This window comes from Ambystoma mexicanum, chromosome 5q (genome assembly GCF_040938575.1).
Source record: "Ambystoma mexicanum isolate Mex_15411 chromosome 5q, UKY_AmexF1_1, whole genome shotgun sequence".
Classification (NCBI taxonomy): domain Eukaryota; kingdom Metazoa; phylum Chordata; class Amphibia; order Caudata; family Ambystomatidae; genus Ambystoma; species Ambystoma mexicanum.
In genome coordinates this window covers 1,052,971,244-1,052,998,753 of record NC_090933.1, presented here as the reverse complement: position 1 = coordinate 1,052,998,753, position 27,510 = coordinate 1,052,971,244, and the positions used below count along the sequence as shown (strand labels likewise).

Genomic DNA, 27,510 nt, shown 5'->3' with positions numbered 1-27,510 from the left:
ACTAACGTACTCTAGTCCATAGTCCCCTTTCCTCCGTACGTCCCACCATCCTCCCCCCCCCCCCCCTAATAATACTGGTGTCATTGGGCAATGTTAAATATTGCAGACGCGTCATTGGGGACTGAGGAGTGGCACTGGTGGGCGGAATCAGGCGAGTGCATGCTCCCAGGGCCGTGCCCTGCGCGCCTCTAAATTTAAAGGGGAAGAAGATTTTTCTGGTGAAAAAGGTTCTGTCTCTCGTCCCTCGCAAATGACGTCCATACAGTATGGAGGAAAGGGTCTATGGACTAAGAGTACGTTAGTCACTACGGTGAGTAACTATTAATTTTTCGAGCTTTTTGGATCTGCCCATATATCTAAACTACTTTTCGAATGTACTACTTTCTGACAATGTACTGAAAATGAAGGAGCAAGATTCTGCATCAATTACTTTTCCGGTGTCAACCTCAAGCTCACTCGCCTATCAAGTAATTATGTTGTACTGGTCCTTTATGAGAATGTGTTATGCTTGGAATTTCAAAAGAATTGAAAATGATTATGTACAGTATCGGTTATTCACACTAAGTGGCATGTATGGGTGTCTCTCTATATGTACCATTGTCTGCATCTCATTGTTTCAGTTCCATTTTGCTGTTTTTTTCATCAGTACTCAAACAAGTACTGTGTTATAGGGGGATGCTGGAACTTCGACTACTATCACTTCCTCCTTTGCCACAGGTCCAGAGTATGAAGTATGCGTATTTACAGTTCCCTTGCAAGAATGAATGTGAATCCTACAAAGGATATTATTTGATTCTGAAATGCATGTAACCTTGCACTGTTTCACACGTTTCTGATTTTGGTCCTATCCCTAATGCACAATAGAATAAAAAACAAACATTGCAAAGTAAACTACTTTTGAAGGCGACATTACAATCAGTATGTTTTGCACTGTGATCTCAGATCAAGTACATGTGTCTTCTCAGAACATCAGGTGAAATATGAAAAGTATATTCTGACCAAATCATGTACACTTCTTTCGAGGGTATGTTCATTCGAATGTTCTATTTGTGTTGCTATTGCAAACCTTGTAGTATATGGTTCTTAATAATTTCATACAACTTTGTGTGTAAGTACTCTGTGCGATGAAAGATTGAATTTGACTTTTTTTTTAATGAATATTCTATTCAAGGAATGCACCCAAGGTGTGGAATTAGAAGAGGAGGCACATGAACCAGAGGTGAACATAACCTAATATTGAATACAATTGGACATCACATTGTATTTGGAATACATTTTTATGTTGTAATGTTTTCAAGTCACTCAAGTTGGTCATGTTTGTACATATGTACATATGTTTGTTTGCGTGCTAATGAAATTTACTTTATTACAAAAACACCATTTTTTTCAGCTTGATGGTGCGGTGGGCAAAGAGAAGACCACGGTTTCGAAGCAAATTAAGAAAACAAGGGTAAAAAACAAACAAGTTTGTTGTGGATACGTTTTTAAGCAGATGTTTTATTAATAGTAGGTTTTTGGTTTTAAAATGATCTGCTGTATGTGTGCTGTACATTGAGCATGTTATTCGGCACATCTGTTAGAGGCCCAGAAGGAAGAGAAGTATAAGGACTCGGACAACAAATGACACCAAAGATGTCGCTTGCCAAACAGATTTCATAATGGAGCAACTACAATTTGAGACGCAGCATGGTCCAGTCAATAAGCAGACTTGTGATGCATTTGTCTAGTGGCGGGAAAATGAATGGAATCTTACCTGCGTACCGTACAAAGTGCCCATAGACCATTGCTACTACCTGCCAACTCAAGATCAAACTGAAGACAATGAAGATGCATTGCAATTGCTCGCAGACCCCTTGACACAATCTAGACCCTCTAGAAATGTTACACCCAAGAAACATTCAATGTTATCTGTTTCTCCAATTAATGTGCAAATATTACAACCTGAACTAACAGAGGCTGAAGCTTCAATGCAGTTGACTGAGGAATTTGCTCAAGAACTCGACTTTAGTTTGCCTAGTTTGGGGGAATCCTCCACCACTGTCAAGTCACAAAACACATTCATGCCTGATGATTGGCTAACAAAGGAGCAAAAATAAATTGTTTTCAACAGCGGTCTGCTAGAGATTGTACAAATGCTGTAATGTGTCCATACATTAAGAGGGAACATATGGGGGGAGCCATTGGTGAATGTCTCTCGTGTATTGCAAGGCACTAACCTGAAAATCCATGCCAGCTGTGTCCACCTCCATAATATATTTTCATGGTCCGCTCAACCGATGCTGGGCAAAGTGCCTGCTGGAAATCTACTATGTTCAGTAGCATTACTTTTCAGCAGGTAGACTTTCGGTAAGATTTCCAGTTTCTGTCAATTTGTGGGAGTTGAGTTCCTTTGCTAAAACCCAGTACTACAAATATCAAAGGGAATTCTTATTCCCTGCTATTAGTCAAGCCTGGAAAATCAAACCGATGTCAATGGAAAGTACATTCTCTGGCAAACGTTATAGGCTAGCTCGCGACTTACAGTGTGACAGTCCCGGATTGCACATACCACTTTCAAGACATGGACATTTTTAAAAATGGTGACTTCGGTGATCGTGCAGTTGTCTGAATGTACATCTTCTGTGGCCATGGGGAAACATGGTTTCATCAAATTCGTTGAACATCTTGAATCCAGGAGAATGCAAATAGACCTGATAGCCACTGAAAGGCACATTTCAATAGCCAAGGCCATGCAAGAGCAGTTTCCACACGTTCAGCATCAATTTGATGTATGGCACATTGCCAAATCAGTCAATAAAAACATGACAGCTGCTGGTAAAAAAAAAAAAAGGGTTCAGAAAATATTTATTTTTAAGTGGTGTCAGTTGATCAGCAACCATCTTTGGTGGCGCTCCAAAACTTGTGATGGATCTGAAGAAATTCTACTTGATAAATGGCGTTGATTGATGCACCATTGTTCCAACGTACATGTTTGTACGTTGTACAGAAACAATCGAATGTTATTACACTCGCAATTTCAATGCTATAAAAAGTATAAAAAAGTATTTAATTATGCAGATTTAATCCGTGTATGATGCATTAGTGTATATCTTTTACCTTCCCTTCATGTATATTACTGGTCCTCTATCGAGAATACACGTGTGTGGTTCCTATTGGTACTATATTTCAGAAGAGAATTGCCCTAGCACATCAGTGCTGCACTGCCCATTTGTGTAGCAGAATTACTGATATGCAAATGGATATTTGCCATCAGTCAAAGGTACACTGAGGCTTGGTGTCTGTCAAACCCTCTGCTAGACCCAAACCACATCCACACATGCAGTGCATGGCACTGGCGTGGATGGCCTATAGTAGGTAAGATTTTCATAGTAATGATAAATCGCCTGACTTGTGTCAACCCCATAACTTCCAGAACTTTTTGCTTTACTGGTTTATTATTTTTTCTTATACCTCTGCGAGTAGGCACCTTTTTACACACTCACAGAGTAATCTAATCTTTTGATGGGTGTGTTTTTCTGGGCTCTCCATAGCTTTACATAGCTTTCTATAGCGTCCATATTTTCTTTTCAAATGTATCCTCTTTGGCAATTTTTTGGCAAAAAGTGCCTGTTGTTGCTAGGTTGCCCTAGGTGCACCACTCTTAACGTTCGATTGCTAATCTTGACAGAACTACAGTTTGTGAAGGGTAGAAAGTATCTTTGGATTCCTTTTGGTGATAGTATCCCCTTTCTCATTTTAAATAAATGTAACATTTCAGTTACACATACAAACTTACCATTAATGGCAGGTGGGAGTCATTTGTTGACCAATTCAAATGATGTGAAAGTCCCAGCAAGACTGTCCTCACATCACAAGAAATCATGCTAGATGATGAGAGTCAGGGAGGCTGTTCCAGAGGGAGGCCCCTTCCAAATAAAGCTCAACAACCAACTTGTTGCTTGGAGAAGCGACTGACCCTGAGGGAGTTGTGGGTGGAGGAGCGAAGAGCTAGAGTAAGAAGATAAAGAAACTGTCCTAACAGCCTCCCCCTAGCAAACGCAATAAGTCATTACAATAAGGTATCTGTTATATATATGTACGAGGTGGCTGTGCGTCCCGTCAACAATAAGTGTGATGAAAGGGTAATTGAAAGGGGTGTTGGGCAGAATCCTGTGTAGTGCGCTTAGGGACCACTACACACAATTAAGACCACAGGTGGCAATACAAGATTTACCTTTGGTACAAGCCTGTACTACTATGTCAGAGTGGTAGCAGTGGCGGAGCAGCTAGGCTTATCTCAAGAGTATATGAGCAGTAGCAGAGATTACACAAAGGGACCACAATTACTGTGACTCAAGCAAACACTGACTCAAGGTTTCAGGTAAAAAATATTAGTACATTTATTATTAAACCATTCGTTATAAACACAACACTCATATTAAACTCAAATAAAAACCACACGTTAAATATACTACAACTAACCAATTCACTTTGTACAGTAAGTCTCAAGGTCAGTACCCTGTGTTTGAATGAACCAGTGTTACGAACAAAACACGTTACCGCGAATACGAATGCGATCACTTTTTGACAGTTCGGTCTACTAAATAAACGCGTATCCGTGACATGAAATGCTACCGGGGCAAAAGCACACTTAGCACCTGAGATACCCAGAGGGAGTTGGAGGCAAAAATCACAGGCAATATTTTGGTTATGCAGGCATAATCAAGAGACACTCAGAGACAGGAGTTCAAAAGTCTGGGCCGGAGCCAGGGTCGAAAGACACCAGGGCCTGTTGCCGAAGATCACACAGTCGGACAGTTCACGATTCAACGTAGCCAAAAGTACTTCGATATTCTCAATGTTCGGAAGCAAAAGTTATAAGGAGGAGGTAAGACAAGGGCAAGCCTTGGAAAATGAAGAAAAGGGATTCACCCAGTTTCCTCAAGTAGAACACAGTACCTTGTTCCAATGATGCAGCTGTTGCCCTGGCAGTTGTTCCTGTTGGTTTCCCACAGACTCACGATTCCTGGAGCTTAGTTGTGAAGGAGGTCGTCTGAAGGGGGGTCTGCACCACACAGGGATGAAGCCGGCAGCAGGGACGAGGAATAAAAGGTGCGCTCCTTAAAAACAGGAGAGGCTATTCAGGTGGCTGTCCGGACCACTACAGCAGCGTGCAGGGATTTCGACCAAGGAAGAGTATCCTCTGGCTGTAGAAGATGAGCTGGTTATCCCCACCAAGATCAAGGGAAGAAGACTCCGGACTGGATCTTCTCTAAGTCGTTGAAGCGAAGATAGCTCATGACTGCAACAGGGCATCACTGGGACGGGGTAGTTGCAGCAGCCGTCGTTCTCTTAGATTCCTTGTAGTTTTAGTGGCGACTCTCTGACTTCTAGCCCAAGAGACCTGCCTTTTATGCGAAAACCCCCCCTTCACACAGCCTGGCTGTCAATCACCGAGCAGGGGGGTTGTCAAGCCTGGACAACTACCCTGGCCAGTCATGACAAAGTGCGACTTGGGCTTCCTAGGATACCCTGTGCAGGGGGTGACTACACTCCTCCCTCACATTCAGCCCACCTAGACACCCAGGCGCCTTGAGGGGGGCTTCTGAGCAGAAGCCCGCCAAAAGACAGTGAACAAAGAAGGCGAACCTAGTTTGCCGCGCAAAGTAAAACACAAGAAGGACTTTAACAAAAAGAAATGGCGAATAAACCCAACCGGAGCCAAAAGAAAGACGATTTGGTCAAGCAGGTTTATGTTTGAGGCTAATATAATAGCCAAGAACAGTACCACGTTTATCTAATATAATCGCGGTAGAAACGTTAGGGTAGATACCACTGCCACCAGCCAAGTCTAAATGTTAAGAGCGAAACAATGCTCTAGGGGGTACAGATACAAAGGGATACGAACTAACCCTTTCCAGCACTCCACGGAAGATGGGGTGTACTGGATCTGTGGTAGATTGACTAAGTAAAGTTAATGGTAACGTTACCCTTTCCTGGGGGAGGGTAGTCGCCTCAGAAATGGAGTTGAGGGAAGTCTCAAAGACAACCATGTGCCACAGCACTGAAGGTGCTGTGACACACAAAAAGGAGAGGGCTACTGAAGTGGTGTACTACAGTCCATAATCACAAAAACAGGTAGAAACACATAGCAAAACATAGGTAAGAGTGGGGGAAAAGCTCTCACTCTTACCAAGTGGAAAAAAATAAACTCCAGCAGTCCAGCAAAGCTGCTGAGGGACTCACTAGGTGAGGGAAATTAGCCATAGATGAGAATTCTCCCTAACAAGGGGTAAAAAAGCATGTCCTCGCAGACATAAAATCCATCCCGTGGCATCATTTGGCTACATGGATCAAGACCTTGCATCACTTGATGGTTTTGGACCGGCACAACCGATACCTTTGACGCACGGATATCCCATGAAGGTATTCAATATCGGCTGGGATAGCCTGTGCTCCCAAGCTATTCTCACGTTTTGAAAACTGATCTGCCGCCAAGGGTACATCCTCTTGAATAGTGGGAACCAATTCTTCATCGCCTCAGGCCCCTTCCTGACTTGCTACGGCCTTCCCAAGAAGAACCGCCTTTTGCTTCACCGGCGCGATTGTGCGCTTTCACGCACTACTGCAATGTTGGGTGCAAGGCTACCGACTTCTCAGGGCCGTACTAGAAAGTTACGGAACGACTTGTCTAATGTTCCCCCTTGCTTACCCTATGCACTCGCACGGCTGATTGGCACAAGGTCCAGTCGGTGCATGAATGCAACTTACTTGGAATGGGTACATAATGTCACCTGTCTCGCATGAAGGTAGAGAGGGCTGCCTCAGGTGCGATAGTCAGTCTGAAAGGACATGCATGAATTATAGTAGGCGATGTACAATTGAAGGCTGTCCCCTGTTAGCTCACAACAGAATAAATAAAACCCTCTAGGGGAAAGAAGCCAAGAGATAGCTTGCAGGGATAACAATGTTTAATTGTACCGAATTAAAAAAATATCAGCAAAGCTGTCTGCTATTCGAGAACATTGAGACTCCAGAATGAATGTTGTTGCCTTTTTAGAGGCCACAGCGTCAGTAATGACATCACATATAGGGTCTGTAAAACAGTATACATGGTCATGCGCCATTGGTGGATGCCAGCCTACAATTAGTTTATTTATCAGGTGTATTTCTAATTCCACGTGGGTCAGTTGTGCTCATCTCTCCATGGAGTGTGAGTCAGGTCGTGGGCTGATGCTTGTGGGAATGGAAGAAATGAAAGTCACACTGACGCATCTTGTCTGGTCTGTTTTATTATTGTGGCATTCTTTCCCAAAATCGAAACCTAACCGTCTCTGGCTTCAATCACTGAAAACAAGCTACTATTGTTATTTGGCCTTGAGCGGAAGTCAGAAACCGCTACGCTCGAAGGACACAAGGTGTTGAATACCCTCAAAAATGATAACATTTACTATATTGAAAGTGTACATTGGAAAATTTAGTTTCAATTGCTCTGTTGTGCGGAGCGGTTACTCAGTGTGACACTGAGCCAATGGAACTTCCTAACATTGTGTAAGTTCAACTATACATAACATTTTTGTGATTAAAAACGGCATGTGTGCTGTATCCATATTGAATAATTCAGCGACGTGCGATTTGATGAAAATAATGGACACAATACTTCGTTATGTTGAATTGTATTTATACCGCGCAATATAAAAAACGAGTGCGTAACTCGCGCTTTGTTTGAGTCTAGTAATAATTGTCATTTGTGTATAGTTTAAAGAGGAGTGAATAGAGCTTTGATTTTTTTTGGGCAGTATTGCTTACTGGCCTTGTTATGGGTTGTTAGCTGGAGCATATTTTGATGATTATTCATCGACGACCCGCAATCACAACCTGTATACAAGCTAGTGATACTTAAACTGCTTATTATTGTGCACCATAATGTAGGTGTGGGGTGGAAGTGCCGGGGGCTGAACGTTTTCTGAGGGAACTTGGTTCACTTTTCGATCATCCGTTATAATGCCATCTGTCTGTGGTTCTCCATCCCATTGGGAGCTCTACCTACTTCACAGCGCTAACCTTTCATGCACGTCATAGTCTCAAATACTTCCCCATGTTCTCATGTGTGTGTTCATTATGTGTGGTTTCTGTTTATGATTAGGTTTCATACGGTGCAGAATTATACGGTAATTGGTTATATTCGATTAAAGAACGGCTACTAAAATATTTGTATTCTGTTATCTACACAGATATATTGAACTGTTCTGCGAATGCCATAGTTTCCAGCTACCGCCAGATGGATTCTTCAATTAACAATGGCAAATAAGACTAAACTGAGCTTATTGCATTACCGTGATGTGGGACGACAGACAGGGACCGATCTGCCCTTTGGCGGTACCAGCGGCAAGGAGAAACCTGTCATAGTTTCAGGTGTACTAAGATACTGATGCAAAAGCGTTGCAATTGAAAGTGCATCAGAGCCATATCTTCTCACTAAAGGAACATCATGTGCGTCATTAGAAAGTTTTGTTGGTGTAACATAAAGACACACAACAGTTGGTGTACTGGGATTAATTGATCGCAATCCATGTATCATGAGGAAGTTCTAAAGAACATAAGAAGCATGCGATGTTCGCTAGCTATAACTTGTAGGGCAAAAACATATCGTTCATTTCGTGGAGTTTTGGGAGCGTTCTTTGATAAATAAAAGCACTTGCTACATTTCAGACCAATGATGTTTTCTTTAAAAATAGTTTTCCTATCCAAATTGGGACGCGCTGCGAGAGGATGTGTGTGTTTATCATCCTAGTTCTGGGTTAACTGATGTTATGGCATGGGTGATGACTGGGTGCGTTTGGCTACACTGGCCACTAGCGTCATGAAAATAGGTGGAGCTTATTGTTTGGAATCGTGATGTCAGCTTCAGGGGCGGGCGATCTGTGCTGCTTCGGAAAATTTTCAGCAGAGGGCGTCTTGCGTCGATCGCTTCAATCCCATGTCCCTAGAGAGCCTCCGTTGCGGGTCGACATCACTGGATGTTATATATAGGACGCACAACGCCCGTAGCCTCAGTTCTGGTTTTTCCGCAAAAGTGTTTGCTTCGCAATCTCGGCACGCTCGATTCTGCTCTTTGAACGATGTCTTCATCTTCCTCTACTACCCCAAGGCTGGGCTTGTAAGAAGTGTCGGGACTGCGGGTTGAAAATGTCCATGACGGACCCGCAAAACATCTGCCTCTGGTGCCTCGGCGAAAGCCATGCCACCGACGACTGGGAGGACTGCCAGTCCCTGATGTTTAAGGCCTTGCGGGAGCATAAGGGGAAATGAAAGGTAGGTAGGGGGGTCCAAGCCCCGTAAATCGAAGTCTGCTGGGCTTTCGACCGATGACTCGAGGGGCGACTCTCCGCATCGACGAAAATCCAGGGCTCCGTCTAGGATTGGTTCCCGCCATTCCTCTGCCTTGTCGAAGCATTCTAGGAAGCGCCTCATCGAGGCATTCTAGGAAGCGCCGTCACTGGTCGCCTTCCCCCGCCCTCACCAGATGGTTGACTTGTCCCACCAAGTCTTCGTCGCCGGCCGAATGGGATTCATTCCGCCAGCAGACGTTAGCAATTTTTCTGTCGCAAGGCACAGTTCCATCCGCGCCTTCGAAAGAAGCCGGCAGGGACCGGGTTCGGTCCACCATTCACACGCCTTCGGGCTCGGGAGGTCAGCGCGATCATCTGGAGCCGTTGTGGTCCCGATCAGACAAGGGCGATCGCCATAGCCGTGCCAGGTCCCGGTCCTCGACGCCATTGAGACCGTTGAAACCTGTGAAGCCTTTGAAGAAGGCATCAACGCCATCTGCTCAGTGTCCGGCGGAGGATGTTATCGAGGCTCCGGCCTCGAAGAAGTCGTCTAAGCCGTCGGCGCCATGTCCGTCGAGGAATTCTCTCGGGGCTCCGCCCTAAAAGAAGTAGTCGAAGCCATCAGCCCCTCGGTCGACGTCAACGCTGATTCCCTCAGCGCCCTCGACGCCGTTTGTGGAGGATTTGCCAGAGGTGCCCCTGACGGCTGTGGAACCTGCGAGGAAGGCTCGCTGTAAGTCTGTGAGGCCTGTTTTTGAGCCCTTTTGTGTTCCTCCTAGATGGGATTTTTTCCAACCTTTGCAAGAAATTTAGGACGTTGATGAACTGTCGGATCATGAGATGAGCTTGCCTGTGCATCTGAAGTCCCTGATGACCTTTTGTCTGGGCATAGTCAGATGGAGAACTCCGTCAGTCATTGCATGACGCCAGTGGCCTTGACACCTCTCCGGAGGTGGAGTTTGGCCGGTCTGATCCTGGGGCGCATGCTGAATCTTCTTTTCGGCATCTCATGTCGAGGATGACTGAGTACTTGGGGTGGTCTGCCCCCCCAGTGGAGACTGATCACGATGATTTGGCGGAAATCCTGGATCAGGGTCCGTCCACTGACCCGGTGTTGCCGTTTCACATGGCTTTGCAAAAGAGGGTGGCGGCGGCTTGGACTGCTCTGGAGAGTCTGTCTGCAGTTAACAGGTCGTTCCCGGAAAAATACCGGCCATCCAGTAGTGACCCCTGCTACTTATCATCGCACCCTACTCTGGAGAGATTGGTGGTGCAGGCGGCGACAGCCACCTCGAAGCAGGCTGCGTACCCTACAATCCCTCCTGATAGGGACGACAAGCGCTTCGATGGTTGGGCGAGAAAGTTATTTTCTGCTGGGAGTATGGCGTTGAAGTCTGCCAACTCCACTTGTGCCTTTGCGAAGTTTACACACACTCTGTGGAACTGTGCGTCTTTGGCGGCTGAGCATATTCCCGAGTGGTAAGAAAGGGATGGCTTTCTGGCCCTCGTGCAAGGCGGCAAGGATGCTATGTGCGAATCCCTTCAGTCGGGTCTGGACACGGCAGATAGTGTCAGCCGGTCCATGGCTGTGAGCACCGTGATACGCAGGTTTGCGTGGTTGCGGAAGTCGGGTTTTGCCACGGATGTGCAATCCCATCTTCTTAAATGGCGTTCATTTGTTTGGCAGCAAGGCTAACGAGAGTCTTGAGAAGTTGCAGACCTCCAAAGCTGCAGTGAAGTCTTTGACTGCTGCAGTACAGCAACCTCCGCCTTTTCATCCTAGGGGACAGCAATGGAGGTGAGGTTCCTTTCGATACTACTCCTCATTTGGTAGATCAAGAGGGGCTGCCAGTCAAAGGTGTCAGCGAAAAAGTACCACTGTTGGTCGGGGGAAATTGTGGTGCCAAAGCCGCTCGGGCAGTTGCCTCTTTGCCATCAGGCACTGCCGCAGGTGCTACTTCTCAATCATGAGGTCATGTCCCATGGTTCGCCGGTTGAGGGGCAGGTTAGCACAGCATCTCGGAGAATGGCGTGCTATTACTTCAGATGCATGGGTTCTGGATACCATCGCCCACGGCTACTGCCTTCCCTTCCTTCAGCGGCCTCACGACAATCCACCGGGGAAGCTCTCTTTGAAGCCTCGAGATCTGCTCCTTGTGCAGGAAATCCTATCCCTGCCGGAGAAAGGCATCATAGAACTGGTGCCTGTGGCGGAGAGGAACGAGGGATGGTATTCCCCATATTTTTTGATTCCCAAGAAAGGCAGAGGGTTGAGACCCATCATGGAATTGCGTTGGTTGAACAAACTTCTCAGGAAGGACAAGTTCAAGATGGTTACTCTTTCTCATTTCCTCCAGGCCCTTCAACTTCAGGATTGGTTGGTGTCTCTCGACCTCAAGGGTGTGTACTTTCATGTGCCGATTCATCCCAAGCACAGGAAGTACCTGAGGTTTGCGGCTGGCGACTCGCACTTTCAGTTTCGGGTCCTGCCATTCGGTTTGACCTCCGCCCAGAGGGTTTTTCTACAAGATCATGGTGTTGGCGGCAGAGTTCCTCAGGCGAGGGGGGATTCACGTCTACCCCTACCTGGACGACTGGCTGATCCAAGTGCGCTCTCCCGAGCAATTGTTGGATCATCTCGGTCTCACCTGCCGCACCCTCCACAGGCTGGGCTTCTCCCTGAATTTCAAGAAGTCGCATTTGACACCTTCCCAACAGCTCCAGTAAATCAGGGCTGTGCTGGACACGTCCCTGGGGAAGTGTTCGCCTCCCCGGGTCAGGGCTCATCCCATTGTGCAGATGGTGGACAAGTTTCAAGGTGCCCAGTGTCTCCCGGCTTTCGACTTCCTAAATTTGTGGGGCCTCATGGCATCCTGCATCTTTCTGGTGCCGGAGGCCAGACTGCGGATGAGATCTCTGCAATGGGCTCTCAAACTGCAGTGGTCTCAGTTCTCGAGCAAGATGTCGGATCCGTTCAGATTCTGATCTTGGTCGCACTGGCTCTTCTGTGGTGGGCCGACGAAAGGTACCTACTGAAGGAGGAACCGTTTTGGCAACCATGGCCAGAGGTGACGATTGTGACGGATGCTTCCCTCAGAGGATGGGGTGCTCATGTCAACAAGCTGACCGTCAGCGGTCGTTGCTCTCCGTCGGAGTCCAGACTCCACATCTACCTGTTAGAGCTGAGAGCCATCAGGCTTGCCCTGAAGGCTTTTCTGCCGACTGTACGGGGGAAAAGTGTTCTGATCATGATGGACAACACAGTGGCCTTGGATTACCTCAACAAAAAAGGGGAGGCAGGGTCACTCCCGTTGTGCAGGGAGGTGATGCAACTGTGGTTCTGGGCCATTGAACAAGGTCTTTCGATCTCGGCAGTTCATCTGGCCGGAGCCAAAAACGCGGCGGCAGACACTCTGAGCAGGCAGAGCGCAGTCTCTCGTGAGTGGGAGTTGGCTCAGGAAGTCCTTCTGGAGATCTTCGCCCTTTGGGGAATCCCGCAAGAGGTCTCTTCGCCACCAGTGTCAACCGGAAGTGCGAGAGATTCTTCTCAAGGGAATTTCCTCCGAGAGGAGCCTTAGGAGATGCGTTTGTGGTGGATTGGTCATTCCCGCTGCTGTATGAGTTTCCTCCAGTCCCCGTCATTCCTCAAGTGTTACGGAGGTTCGGGACCCGCATGATCCTTGTGGCTCCGGATTGGGCCAGGAGAGCGTGGTACCGGGGCCTTCTAGAATTGTCCATCTGCCCTCCACGACGTCTTCCTTACCGAGTGGATCGGCTCTCGAGGGAGGGGGGGGTCAGGTTCTCCATCCAGAGGTCAGGACTCTCAACCTTCACGCTTGGTATCTGAAAGGTTGATTATACAATTATTGCGACCTCCCCGATGATGTGATGGAGGTGTTGCTTTCGGCCGGCAACAAAGTCCCTGTACCGTTGCTGTTGGCGTAAATTCTGCGACTGGTGCAGGAGACAGAATGTTGATCCTTTCCAATGTTCCATTCCTATGGTTTTGTCTTTTCTCCTTTCTTTAGCCCACAAGTGCCTTCAAGTGGGTGCCATTAAGGGTTACCTGGCGGCACTGTCCCTATTTAAGCGCTCGTCTGAAGAGTGTTCTTACTTTAAGATACCTTTGATTTCGCAGTTTCTGAAAGGGCTGACTAATGTGTTTCCGCTGTCCCCTTTCCAGGTGCTGGTTTGGGATTTGAATTTGGTTTTGAAGTTTCTGATGGGTGCTCCGTTTGAGCCCTTGCACTCTTGTCCTTTGAGACTGTTGTCTTCCAAGACAGTGTTTTTAGTTGCGGTTACTTCGGCTCGCAGAGTGAGTGAGTTGCAAGCACTTTCAGCCAAGCCACCCTTTACTGTTTTCCATAAGGACAGGGTTGTCCTTCGGGTGCAGCCTTCTTTTCTTCCAAAGGTAGTGTCTGATTTTCATTCAAGCCGTGCCTCCTATCTATAACATCCGGTGACGTCGACCCTCGAGGGACATGGGATCGACGCAGGACGCTCTCTGCTGAAAATTTTCCAAAGCAGCACAGCTGTGGACATTACCTGTCATAGATATGGAATACGTCGGAGGAACATCCCATTGAAAGAACATTACCAGATATGTTAAGTGCTTGTCGTCTGCCCTGGGAGACGTTAGTGGATGGCGGCATTCTTTATAGATGCAGAAAGCCCTCACCCCATGTCCTTACTACTCTGATCAAGTGACTTCTGGATGAACAGCGCTAGGCTTCTCCATCCAGTTTTTAGTAGTCCAGAAACATCTCCTCCATCCCGAATCATTAATTATTGTGTGTGTGTGTTTGTGTGTGCCTCCTGGTGTGTGTAGCTGTGTGTGACTTAGTGCGTGTGTGCCCAACTAATCACATGCGTTTTTGTGTGCGTATGCGCCAGGCTCAAGACAGCTTCACTGGTGTTGCAGGCATCAAGCCCAGCCCTCATTATGTAATTGGGTGACAGGTGTGGGGCAGCACCCAGATAATGCTAGCACCTTAAGCATATGATGCCAATACCAGGGCATAGGATGGCAGCACCTCGCACATGATTGGGATGCCAGACTCCAGGATTTATTTTATACGTGTCATATGAGTTGCAACATCTGGGAGTACAATGGCACTACCTGGGTACGCCTTGCGTTTTGTCAGTTTGTGCATATGTCTGTTGTACTTGCTGCCTGCCAGTTATGTATGTTATGTGCATGCACATGTTGTTAGGAAACCATACCTAATATCTTGTCAATGTTTTTGCCCCTATTGATCACATCCAGGCCATTGGTGAATCTAATTCTCTCAAGTCTCCCTGCCAACGCCCCAAAAAACCTCATATCCCTTTTTCTCCCCAAAAAACAGTGCTTGTGCATCAAATAGATCTTTGAAATAGAGCAGTGGTCCTATAACTCACTCTGTACCTGTTAATGCAATAACAATCCTATTGGGTATACCGTCCTTTCTTCGCGGGACTTTTCATTTGTTTGAGAAAAAAACAGCATCGATTTTTTTGGCCCGGTTAAAAAATTATAAAAGTGGGTGTGGGTTTAAGGGAATAAAAAAAAGAAGGGAACGGGGGGGCTTTGGGGTGGTAACCCCCCAAAAATAATCAGCGGTAAAAATCCCAGCGATGAAAAATCCTGCGATGAAATAACGTAGAACCGTTTAATGTAGGTGTCTTTCTACTACACGTTCACCTATTCAGCAGTTCTCTTTCTTATTCCTTCTACTCTGCCATCTGATAACCCCTGGAAATGGGCTTTATTATTTCAGTTGGATGTCATAGCGTTCTTTTGGTTTCTGGTTGCATGTCTCAGTTTTTGCATTCACTTTTAATACTTCTCTTTTAACTGTTTCCCATGTTTTGAGGAATCCACCAGTATCTTTTACCTTCAGCTCCTGTTTCTTAAATGACTCCCTAATACGGAGCAATCTTCTGTACATAGCCGTTCTATTACTGGAAGCCCTATTCGCATTGTTTATATGTAATTGAATGATAAGTAATGTAATGGTCCTGTTCTCCCCTTTACAGGGCCCCCTAAAGGTGACTGTACAGGAGCTAGATGGGTCTTTCAACCATACTCTACAGATTGAAGAAAACAGTCTCAAGCATGATATTCCATGTCACTCGAAGAGCAGAAGGTATGTAAAGTTAAACGCACAACAAGATTGGAGCCTAACCATAGGCTCTGCACCACACAACATATGTTATACCATTGTCATTTCTAATCCTTTTGTAAATCGATTAACTCACTTTAGCAATCATAGTAGAAATGTTGCAAACTTCGTCTGTAGCCAGAATGCGGTGTGGGAAAATACAGAGTAAGGAGAATGAGCAGTGATGGGGGAGGGGCGTGGACACGAACCCTAAGAGTTCACAGCAGGCCAAGAGGTGACTAGGTGTTCCTTGAACAGCAGGTTCTTCAGTTCCATCCTGATGTGCATGTACATAAGTAGGTTGTTCCACAGTCCTGGTACATAGCAGGAGAATGCCTCTTTTCAGGTTCTTAACTTCTTGCACCTTTTAAATTCTACTCTGGAGATATCATTTCTGGTGCTGTTGCTGCCGCCTCAAGAGCCTGTGAGCTTTTCATCCTGGTAAGATGAAACCTTTTAAACTCATTGTATGTGATGCCGGCCATTTTGAAGTTAATTGGCCACTGGGATGGTTAACAGGCTAGTGCTCTTTGGTTAGGTTTATGTGTTCATATGAGCCAGGAAGTAGGTTGGATTTGTGGCAAGGAGCGTGTTTCCCCTGACTAAAGTGGGAAAGGACCTGGGCCTGCATGAAAAGTTTTAGTTTATAAAATGTTATTTTATTCAAACTCGTATTCTGATCAGTGGATGCTTTGAAGGGCTAGTGTTCTGGGCACCTGTTAAGGCAATGATGTGTTTAGGATGTCTGGTCTGAAACGTTAGTGTGTGGTCAAGTATGAAGGTTCTACAGTTGTCAGTTGGTGATGCAGTGGTGGAGAGTAGGATGCTAGCATGGGTGGTGGTTTCGGTATCCCATCCTCGTCGCCAAGGTTGTGAGCAAGAAGACACAAGGTCAACCGATTTGTCGGTTAACTCACCTTTATTGCTCCAACAATATCTCACAGGATAGTCCTCACAGGTGTTTTGTTGTGTAATGGCCCTGTTCCTTGCCAGTGTGGCATTTTTGCTGTGGTTTTGCACTGAATTAGTCTATTATTGGTGTGTTAATGACCTTGTACCCTGTGTGTATGGTGCTTTGAGACACTTTGTGCTGAATTAGTATGTTATTGGTGTGTTTATGGCCTTGTGCCTTGCCAGTGTGGCATTATGGCGCAGAATTAGTATGTTATGGCCATGTTCTCTACTTGTGTGGTGTTTCGTCCCATGCAGTGTTTTTGTTTGGCAGGAGCTGGCTGTGTGCTCGTGTTCAGCGGCAGTTGGTGAGGAGTATGTGTAGTATCCCCCCCCATGCCTCATAAATCTACTACAATGTTTTCTGGAGTAAAGTTGCCTGGTCCGTACATTTGGTTGTGAGTGTACATGTGTTGAGGGGATGGTGACCTACAAGTTCGGTCTGGTTTTTATGGAACAGAGTGGACTTGTACTGCTAGTGTGTTATTGGTAAGGGCTATATGAGGGTGCATTAGATGCACACCTCAATCTTATTGTCCTTATTTGGCCTTGAAGGCAGTTAATACAGTCAAGTTTGATATTGATTTTGCAGGGATCAGCATCTGTGCACAGTTAAGTTGTGATCTTGCTGGTGCTGCTCTTGGGTCAATGCATTATGTGGATTGATTGTTTTGTGGCATTGACATATAGAATCTTTTATTGCTTTGCTTTTTTTCCTTCCCTTCTTTGTTTATTTGAAGGGAGTGAGGTGTCCATGTAGTTCTTTGAGTTGTAGTGGTAGTGTGTTTATGTATGGTGAACAGAGAGTAAGTTCTGCAATTAGCCTTCTAAGCTTCAGTTGTGGTGATAGTGTACATTAACATCTAAGGAGTAACAGGAGTGTGCATATTCGTGATCGTAGGTATGTGCAAGCATTCGTGATCTAAGGTATGTGTGAACAAGTTGTGTTTTACCAGCCGGGATGTAAGAAGTTGTACGTTACATCCATGTGTTGGTTCAACAAGTATTACCTGTGTGATGAATCTGACAATGTAATCACTCCTTTCCCAGAGGTAGCCTCTTCCATTTGGCCAGGGGACGGCAGCCGCTACCTGATCCTGACCTTGGGGCTGGAAGTATGCGGGAGGAGCACATGGGGGGAGGCGCAACCCTCAGGGGATGACACTGCATTGTCAGGTGAAAGCACATATCCCATTTCCCTTTTAGGGAAGTCCCCTCCATACCTCAATCATTCATTGCTTACTGCGAGTGTTCTCAAATCTCCAAATCTACTAATGACAGTTTTCAGTATCCAATGAATAAGCCTCCAAGAACTAACAATCATTCCTATATGCATAGAAATACTGAAACGAGGAGGCTGGATCGAGTAATGAAGATCAATGTGCCCGAGAAGCACATCACATGCTCTAGTGGTTGCAAACCAGTTACAGGTGCCGGAATATTTAAAAATCCCAACCAGCTTGGCGAAAGGAGACAGTGCCTGGGAAAGCTTTGTCCTGTCGGTGCGGACCGAGGGGCTATTGAGCCACATCGAAGACCAGGAGCCAGGGGGCTCGGAGGGATGCAAATGGAAGGGAATACTGCAGACACTGGTTTTCTGTGTCAGAGCTTCGACAAGAAGATGAGGGAAGTCTTCCTGGCCACCACGTGAATCGAGCAGTAGTACCGAAGCCGCCCGAATACGGAGAAGGGCGCCACAGCAAGGGTGGGAGCTGTGATGGACGCAGGAGCAGCTGTATGAATCCAGCAAGACCTGCAGGAGAGCTGGGACCCTGGTGCACTGTGACCCGTTTTCTGCGTAAGAGCTGGAGAACACCAAGGAAAGGCAGTGAGTCCCGAGACAACGGGGCGTGCCAGCAATATTATCATGGTCAGAAAAGAGCAAGCAAAGTGAAAGAAGGGGAATTCAAGACCTGATGTCTCCGATATAATGTGAATGCAAGAAATATACAAGAACGTGAAGGCAAAGCAAGTTTCCAATGGTGTAAAGTGAATCACATGAGAAAAGTTCTGGCAGGGGAGTACACCATGCAAAGCCAAGTCTAAGTTGTTTTGTTGATCAAGAACCCGAGTCAGACTCATGCCCATTGGAGTTTCTAAATATTTTAAAGAGACCCGGGAAGGGAGACAGCTCCCCAGGAGTGAACTGCGATGCTAAGGGGAAGGCTATAAAGAACTTTGGTTGTGTAATTGATTCAATGTTGATTCAGTGTGTTGGTGGGTGAAGAGCAACCTGGGAAAGGGAGCCATCCCCTGGAACTTTATAACTTTTGTGTTGGAGTTGTTGTTTTCATTTGATCTTGAACATGTGTGCACTTTTAAGCCCAAATACATTATCCTTATCACATTAGTATTACTTTTAGAGTGTGAGGGCTAGGATAGGATTTCGGACAAAAGACGTTTTAATTTGGACATCTTGACACGGGCCAGGCCCTTCGTTTTTAGTTTGAAGTAGGGACATATCTCTCAGAGTAGGGACAGTGAGGCAGTTTCCAACCCCTTTTATTTTGAATAAAGATTTATAGCCAAAACTGTCAGCGTCTCATTCCTTTCTCCTAGGGATTGAATAGTGCAATGTATATTAATACTGTACTCTGCCATTTACAAGATGCGTTCTGACATTTACATTATGTTGCATTCTGACATTAGCATGCAGTCTTTAGTATTAAGTTAATAGGGTTTGACACTTGTTAATTCTGCATCCTGTGGTACCTGCATGTCCCCATTTTGTATGATAATTAAGAGGGATGGGGAAGGAGTGGTGTCGGCACTGCTAAGGCAGTGATGTCGGCACTGCTAAGGCAGTGATGTCATCAGCATGTCCGATCTGGAACGTTAGTGTGTGGTTAAGTGTGAAAGTTCCAAAGTTGTCAGTTGGTGAGGCGGAGCAGGAGAGTAAGGTGCTAGCCTGGGTGGTGGCACCGGTAGCCCATTTAATAACTGCCAACGTAGCGTTGTCCTGCAAGATATTGTTGGATCAATAAAGGTAATTTACCTGACCCATCGGATGAACTTGTGTCTTCTTGCTCACCACAACTGCTTGCTATTCAGAATTCGAGAGAGCTGGTACCAGGCTTGGTTTTCATTTTACGATGTGACTCTTGGAGGAAGGTTTGTTGTTGATGTGAAGCTGAGTGATTTTAGAGCTGGGCCTGAACTCAGTAGGGAATACATCAAACAGTTCTCGGTTTCAGTGTGCTTGTCAGAGCCCCCCAATGAGGATAGGTTTTGTGTATGTGGGTTTCACGTTTAGGTAGGTACTTGAGTGAGTGAAAGGCAGAGTTTTAATTTGTGGATGTCAAATTGACCGATATGTAATGCTGGTTGATGTCGCGTTATTGGTGGATCTTATGTAAAGGTTAACAAGGACTTAACAGTGGTTATATATAGAGGTTTAAGATGAGGATTTAAGTGATTTAAGTCTGCGATGGAAAGGTTTGCATGGGAAATGTACGCACCACAAAAGGTTTGTACATATCTGTTAGGCAGAATCCTGTGCAGTTCCCTTAGGGAGCACTACAGAAGATTTAGACTACAGGTATGAGCAATAAATCCCCTTTGGTATCAGTCTGTACCACAAAGATTTAGTTGGTAGCTGTGGCTAAGCAGTCAGACTTATCTCAAGAGGGAGATTAGCAGTATTCAGGGTTTACACAGTAGGGCTACACTACTTATGGCACAAGGAAACACTGACCAAAGCTTTGTATTAAAAATAATATATATATTTGTTTTACACACTTCTAGTTCAACACATTAACCACAGTTAATAAAGCAAGTTAAAATCAGTCAAGAAAAGTATACACAACTCCCTAGTTAAATTGTAGACAAGTTTGAGCAAGAGTGAAAACTGAGCAAAATGGCACAGTGAAAACCAAACACAAATGGCACTCTAGCAATTCCTCACAAGGGAGGGAAAGCACAAGTTATACAGAAATATCTTCTTATACACCCTAACAACACTTCCATAGGTTTGGCAAGGCAGTACTTTAGCATAGAGAATACTTAAATGAAAACCGAGCAAAATGGCACTGCACAAGTTTTAAAAGTGGGAAGGAAAAGAAGGTTATAAGAAGTAGGTGCACCAACACAGTTCTAGTTGAGAAGCAATCTAGAGAAGGCAGTTCTAACAAATTTAGCCAGAGTCAATAGGCCTGTGCCAGAGTCAGTGGTACAGGACAAAGGCCCAGGAGCAAAATGTTCTTGTAGCTGCAGTCAAGTCTTTGGTTAACAATTTCGAAAAGGTGGATGCAGAAGGTGAAAGGCTCCTGCGGTGGCGGTTGTTCCTGGTAGTTCCTGCAGTTCGGTGGATCCAGCAGAGGAAGAGAGGCTCTCGTCGTGGAGGAAGGTTCGAATTACTGCACTGCCCAGGGATGAAACCAGCCGCGGTGCTGCCCGATGAATAAAAGGTACACTCCTTTAAATCGCGGTCCGGGTGGACGGGTGCCTAGCTTTCTCCAGCATGGGGTCTGGCATGGATTCACATGCTCATGAATATTCCCCGTCGTAAAAATCAATATCAGTTTTGTTTCTGATCTGTCTTTCTTAGTAGTAACCAATCACTGGTCTCTGGGTCATACTGCCCCCAGCCAATGACTGCCCTCTCCCTAAGCCCCTCCCCTGGCACCCATCCTCAGATTTTTACCGCACTGTCAAGTGTTGGGAGTCCTCGTGCTATAGCTCTCGAGCTTTTACTGCGTTTTGCGATTTTTCAAAGAGTTTAATCTCATTTTTTCAGTCAATAGAGCCTCAAGCTCCACCATTTCTACTTCCGATCAACGGGGACCCGTTTCGGAATTTTCTACGCCCCTCGTGGGTGAAGTTTTCATCGAGTACGCTTCGTGGAGGATTCCAGAAGACCTTGAGGCCTACCCCGTGGACATGGCCCAGGACAAGGGAAGCTCCTGGATGCGGATTGCAGAATGTGTTCAAGGAGGACGAGCATTCTATATTCCTCTACTGCCTTCACGAAGACAAAACTCACGTGGAGAAGAACTGTGCGTTTTGCAAGAACATGTCGGAGCGGACCATGAGGGATCGGCGGATCCGCCTCACCAACTGGCTGGAAGGAAATAGCGCAGCGGTATGTCGGGGAGTTTCTCCCGGGGTCGGCTGGACCGTCCGTGGACCTCCGGGCTGGGAGGCCCCAACTCCTCCCGTATTTCCCAAAAATGAGTATGAGACACAAGCAAAAGAAGCAAGGTGGTTCTGCTGTTTATTGAACAATGGCAGGGATGGGTCTAGGATTGTACGCGTCCGTCCAGACCCTCAGTATGACGCGCTACTTGCGTCACCTGGGAAAGTTAGCGAAAAACCTATCGCCACTCTGGATTGGTTCCTTGAGTGGTAGGGTTAGTATAGCATACATATAGAGAACGTTGTTAGTGGTTGAGGGTCAGTCAGGTGGTATGCTTGGGTTGTCCCTTCTATTAGATACTTGAAAATTGTTACACAAAGACCCCTAATGATTGGCTAATGTTAGTGGCGTCAGTGGTGAGTGCCCCCATGTTCTGATTGGTCCACTCGCGAGCCCCCCAGCCTCGGACCATCGTTGTTCCCAGCTCGCGATGTACCTGTCATTTGCAACAATATGTAACTATGTGTTTGTGCAGACAATGCGTGGATTTGCTCATAGGCCTGAGAGCAGACCATTCCCATTGCTGTAGGTGTCTATTGGGTCATTTAATTGTTGCAGCCTGTGTCCCAGACGTGGGACCCAGACGACTTCTCCCTCGTGGGTCTGGCACCTTGTCAGGTTTGGCTTGGTCACGTGAGGAGAGACCGTGGCTGAGGTAGAATTCTGCACATTTAAAGTTGTATTTTCCTCTGCGTGCATGGTTTTGCTTACAGGTGTGACCTTGGCGTCGGCTGGTAGCATACGAGTTGCAACATCGCTCCCTTGGCTGTCAGCTCTCGCTGGGCCCGTTCTGCAGGGTCAGCACTTGTACTCTTGCTCGTTCAGTGTTCATGGCGGCTCTTGCTTGCGGCCTACTTGGGCCTGGTTCATAGGTGGGGATGTGTAATGCACGGCACTTATGTTGCGATGTCACATGGCTTCATAGGCAGTATCATGTCTTCATTGTATTTTCATCACGATGCAAGGGTCGGGAGAAGCGTCAGCAAGCAAGTAATAGAGTGCTTTGTGCGTCTTGCGTTTCTGCATTTCGGAAAACCTATGTGAAAATAATAAAGATGCACGTCAGTGGGTGTATCCGTCACCTACGTCATAGCACTGAGTATATTCTTCGTGTGGGTTGGTGTGGGAGTGTCCAGTGTGCATGGTGGCACGTGTGTTCTTGACAGTTGGCTGGGTCGTCATGGCATCTCTAACGATGTAGGTGCTTGTTGTGGAGGGCTTAGTCAAGTTCATCCATGCCGCAGGTGTCGGCTTGAGTAGGGCAGGCTGGCGTGCAGGCTGGTGGGCACATCCGTATGTTCTTGAACCAGGGTATTTGGTCGTCTGGTAGATAGACTAATTCATCTTGTGGCGGGTGTCTGGGCCGCGATCCTCTGGGCCAGGGTCGCGGGAAGATTGGGGGGAGTCTTTTCTCCCATTCTCCCACTTCAGTCCCCCCTCTAGTCGACTTGTCGACCACAAACATATCCTTTTCTTTATCTCCTCCTACTCTCCATATTTTAGTCACTCCTCCCAGGTGTCCATAGTGGTTGACATGGTCTTCAAATGACCAATACATGTATACACAGCTTCCTCCTGGTTTGCAGTATACCCATCTTCCGATATAGCTCCTCGAGTTTCTTGGGTTTGCGAGCTTTACGGATGGTGGGTGTAGGTGATTGGCAATGATCTGTCTGCGCAGCTTTTCTCTTTCCTTTATTATTGTCTCTGTGTGCTGGTCATCATCAGTTGGCATCAAGGGGTGCATGCCGACCATTTCGATCATTTCTTCTGTAGTACGTGCCTTCCTGGCCTTCCAAAACCTTATTATAATCAATGCAGCTCCAGCCAGTATTATGCATCCAACTATAATCTTCAGCCCGTCCGACAGCCATGATGGCATCCATGACCATAACAATGAAAACCAGCGATCACCCTTCTTCACTCCTTTACTTTCTTCCATCATCTTGGAGTGAATCTGGGCCAGTTGTGATACTGCTTCGGTAAGTGTACCATTATCGGCATCGTTAGCTGGAATAAATGTGCAGCATGATTGTCCTATCTTTGCGCAAACTCCTCCCTCCATCGCTGTGAGGAGATCCAATACATATCTGTTCTGTAGTGCTACCATTCTCACCGCTCGCAGTTCCTCTTTTATTGCATTGAATCTGTTTACTGTTGAATTAATGGTCATCATTAGTTCCCATCGGGTTATCTGGTGCCATTTAGCGTTTGCATAAGCTTGTAGTCCAGGACGAGAAGAACATAGCAGCTCTGCTAAATAACCTGTGTTCTGGTGGGATAGAAGTGAGTGCTGTTTCTGACCTTCCCCACAGATAGTTTCCTGTCAGGGGTTCTCCTTGTCTCTTTTTCCTGTTCAGGAAATTATTGTTGTTGTTGTTCTCTCTCCCCTGTAATTGCACCGATCTCTTCTTCCTCTTGTTTCCTTCATCCATTTTGGGGAAGTTGGCCATATTCACATGTTTTTGGGGCACCACTAGCGATGGTACATTGATGTGTACCATTGTGCATATACCATTCCACAACGGGGGCAGGGTGTGATATGCCTTATTTCCACAGGCCCAGTAGTGATCCATTATCACTGCCGTTCCTGCACCCCCCTCTGGTAATTCTAACACGCTTCCACAGTTGGTGTTGTATCCCACTTCCACATCTCCTCTAACTTGGGCGCGGTCAGCGGTAGTATGCTTATTGGGTCTTCATCTTTCTCCATCCATGTCAGCATGGGTACGTACTTGCCCCATGTCGTCCAACATCTGTCATTGTGTTCCTTTATGGTGGTAATATTTTCTCTTGTTACCATGTTGCTACCGACCACTCCTATGTCCCATTCATTGTTCATGTATACCTTTCCTGTTATTGTTACCAGTGGCCTTTCCCAACAGCCTTGTGTACCAGGAACTTCAGTGGCGTACCAATCAAATGGTAGGTATTGTAGTGTTACTTTCTTCGTTTCTCCCTTTTCAGGGCCACTTGTCATGTATCTGAACGCTTCAGCATGCAAACTGCTCTTGTGGTAACTCAAATATGACTTGAGGAAATTGTTTTCGTACGGGTATGTGTCTCTTGATTTCCACTCCATTCTCATCACTGTTCCTTGAAATCGCCCTCTCGTTTGGAATAGTGCCAGATATACTATACATCGTGCCGTCTTTTCTTCTATTTCTGTGGAGACGAATGTTCGGGAAGCGCTCATGGCGTATGGGATCAATGAGCAAACATAACAGCTGTCTTCTGTTGTCTGCTTACCTATTTGGGTCATGTGCTGGTACCACATGTTGTTCCAGACGTGTGCTGAATATGTTATGTAATTATCAATACCCTTGTAGTGTAGGTGATTCCAGGCACGCTTATCCTGCAATTTCACCGCTCTGGTAGCTACCTCTTCTACCAAATGAGGACCAGTAAAGCGTGGGCTGTTCCACTTTCTATTGAAGTTGCGGAGTAGCACATGGTCACCTCTAGCAATTTTGCTTAGTCCTTCCTTTTCCAATTCATTGTCAGTGTCTTCTTGTTGAGAGCTCTTCGACCCGCCCCGCGTGCACTCGAGCTGTTGAGATACAAACGCTACACTAGTAATCAAGGAAGACACATATTGATACATTTCGTCACCAAGAACAGTTGCAGTGTTTTCATAGTCTGTGAATGCTCTTGATGTAGGCGTTAGAGAAAGGCGCATTTGACGTCCTGTCACCACCTCGTGAGTAGTGAGGTGGTGATCAGACCCTGGCCTATTCCTTAGCTCAAATAGAGCTAGCGGAAGACAGTACAACCAGCTCTTCTTGGTTGTTTGCTGTATTTTTGCTATTTCTTCCTTGAGTAGGCCATTCAGGCGTTCACAAACCTTTGGCCTGCGGGTGATATGCACACGCAAATTTATGCTTAATGCCCAGCAAAGACGTGATGTGCTGAAACATTTCATTAGCAAAGTGTGGGCCGTTATCTGACCGCAGCACTTCACACACACCCCACCTGGGGAAAATCCTCTCTCACTAGAAATTTAGCTGCTCTGAACGCATCTGCATGTGAGCAGGGTCCGGCATCGATCCACCTGGAGAATGGGCATACCACTACAATCATAAACCTATTTCCTTGACATACATTGATCATATCAATGTAGTCAATATGAAGGTGCAGGAAGGGTCCCTCTGGCCGGGGTATAGTACCTTTTATCACTTGCAGCGTGTGACCGGCCGTAAACTGTTGACATGTAAGGCAATTGCTGATAAAATTTGTTACATGAGAATTTAACTCATGTTTTCCCAAATTCATGCTGCAGTTACTTCCTTTCCTGTATGAGCTGGATGATGGAGCTGGGCCAGGGCGGTGTTCAAAGTGCCAACGGCATGACCACCTTTCCAGTGTTACTTTGACGCCACAGTGTGTCAGTTGGGGACATCATGCATCCTCTTTTTACCCATAGTTCCTTTTCTGCCATTGGTGCGTCGCCTGTAATTCCATTATCTGTGTGGCTGGGAGATGGGTGTACCCTTCTTTCATCATCATCTGTTTAGCCATCCCTCTCCCTCTCTCTGGGACAACCGGACGACAAAAGGGTGGAGGCCCTGGAGATGCTACAGGAAGGTGAGGTGGCAACGGACCACGCCATAACGGTGACCACGGACATCGCGGACACCGGGTTCCGCCAGTTGGGCAACGGTGTGTGCCTTCGACGGCGGGGATGGCTCAAGGCAACAGATTTCCGCCAGGACGTGCAAACCAGAGTTCTGGACATGCCCTTCAACGGGAACAACCTGTTTGGAAAGACAGTAGATGAGTCACTTGAGGCTATCAAGACCGACACGCAGACGGCTCAGGCCTTGGGAGTTTGGCAGCAACGAGAACCGCCCTTTCGGAACTCCGGAGGCAAGCAAGGTGCCTCCAAAGTTTTCGGCGGTGGCTCCTCGACGTACCACCAGGCAGCCCGCTCCTTATCACAAGAGGCCTACAGAGGGCGCGGCAAGTCAGGAGGTCGCCGTCACCAAGGAGGCCAGGGCAGCAAGGCCGTCTCCGAGCAGGACTGATGGGAGGCCGGCTGGCGAAGTTCATCAGCGTGTGGGAGTCCATCTCCACCGACCGTTGGGTGCTGGATGCCCTGGGCCACGGGCACTCTCTCAAATTTCTAAGGAAGTACCCCCGAATTCCTCCCGTGGACAGGAAGGAAAATCCCACAACTGCTGTTAGAAGTAAGGGCGATGCTCAAGAAAGGGGCCATCAAGCCCATCCCGAAGAGATTCCAGGGCTCTGGAGTATACCCAAGATACGTCCTTGGTCAGAAAGAAGACAGGCGGTTGGCGCCCCATCCTGGGCCTGCGTCAGTTAAACAAATACATCAAGGCCCAGAAGTGCTGGATGGTCACCCTCCAGCACGTGCTGGGACAGCTGGAGGCAGGCGACTTCCTATCGTCGCTGGACTTGGAGGATGCGTACTTCCACATCCCCATTCTAAAAGGACACCGAAAGTTTCTCAGATTCGTAGTCCAAGGAGGGCACTAACAATTCAAGGCCCTGCCATTCAGATTGAAGTCGGTGCCCAGGGTATTTACCAAGTGCCTAGCGCCAGTGGCGGCCCGGCTGCGCCTGCAAGGGATCCACGTTTACCCCTACCTGGATGATTGGCTCATCCGAGCAAGGAGAAGGGAGCTCGCCGTCGAGCACACAGCGAAGACCGTCAAACTGCTCACGGACCTGGGATTCTCCATCAACTTCCCCAAATCCCACCTAGTTCCGTCGCAGGTCGCACTGTTTCTGGGAGCCAAGCTCGATACAGTGGCATGATTGGCTTCCCCGTCAGAGGAAAGGACGAAGGCCATCCTGGGCAAGGTGCAGCGCCTGCTGGCCACGGACGTGGCCAGGGTGAGGTCCATCATGTCACTTCTCGGCATGATGTCCTCTTGCATCTACCTGGTGCGCCTATGCAGGCTGCAGATGTGTCCTCTACAGGAGTTCCTCGACGCCCGTTAGATGCAAG

The 27,510-nt window shown here is 46.8% G+C and overlaps 1 protein-coding gene across 2 annotated transcripts in view; it reads left to right on the top strand.

Moving 5' to 3' along the window:
* Nucleotides 1-27,510, top strand: part of TAF2 (TATA-box binding protein associated factor 2) — a 2,148,555-nt gene that overhangs the window by 692,205 nt on the left and 1,428,840 nt on the right. For both annotated transcript variants that reach the window (XM_069621552.1, XM_069621551.1), the window contains exon 14: nucleotides 15,330-15,439. In XM_069621552.1, coding sequence (XP_069477653.1) covers nucleotides 15,330-15,439 — 110 coding nt within the window. The remainder of the gene's footprint in view (nucleotides 1-15,329; nucleotides 15,440-27,510) is intronic.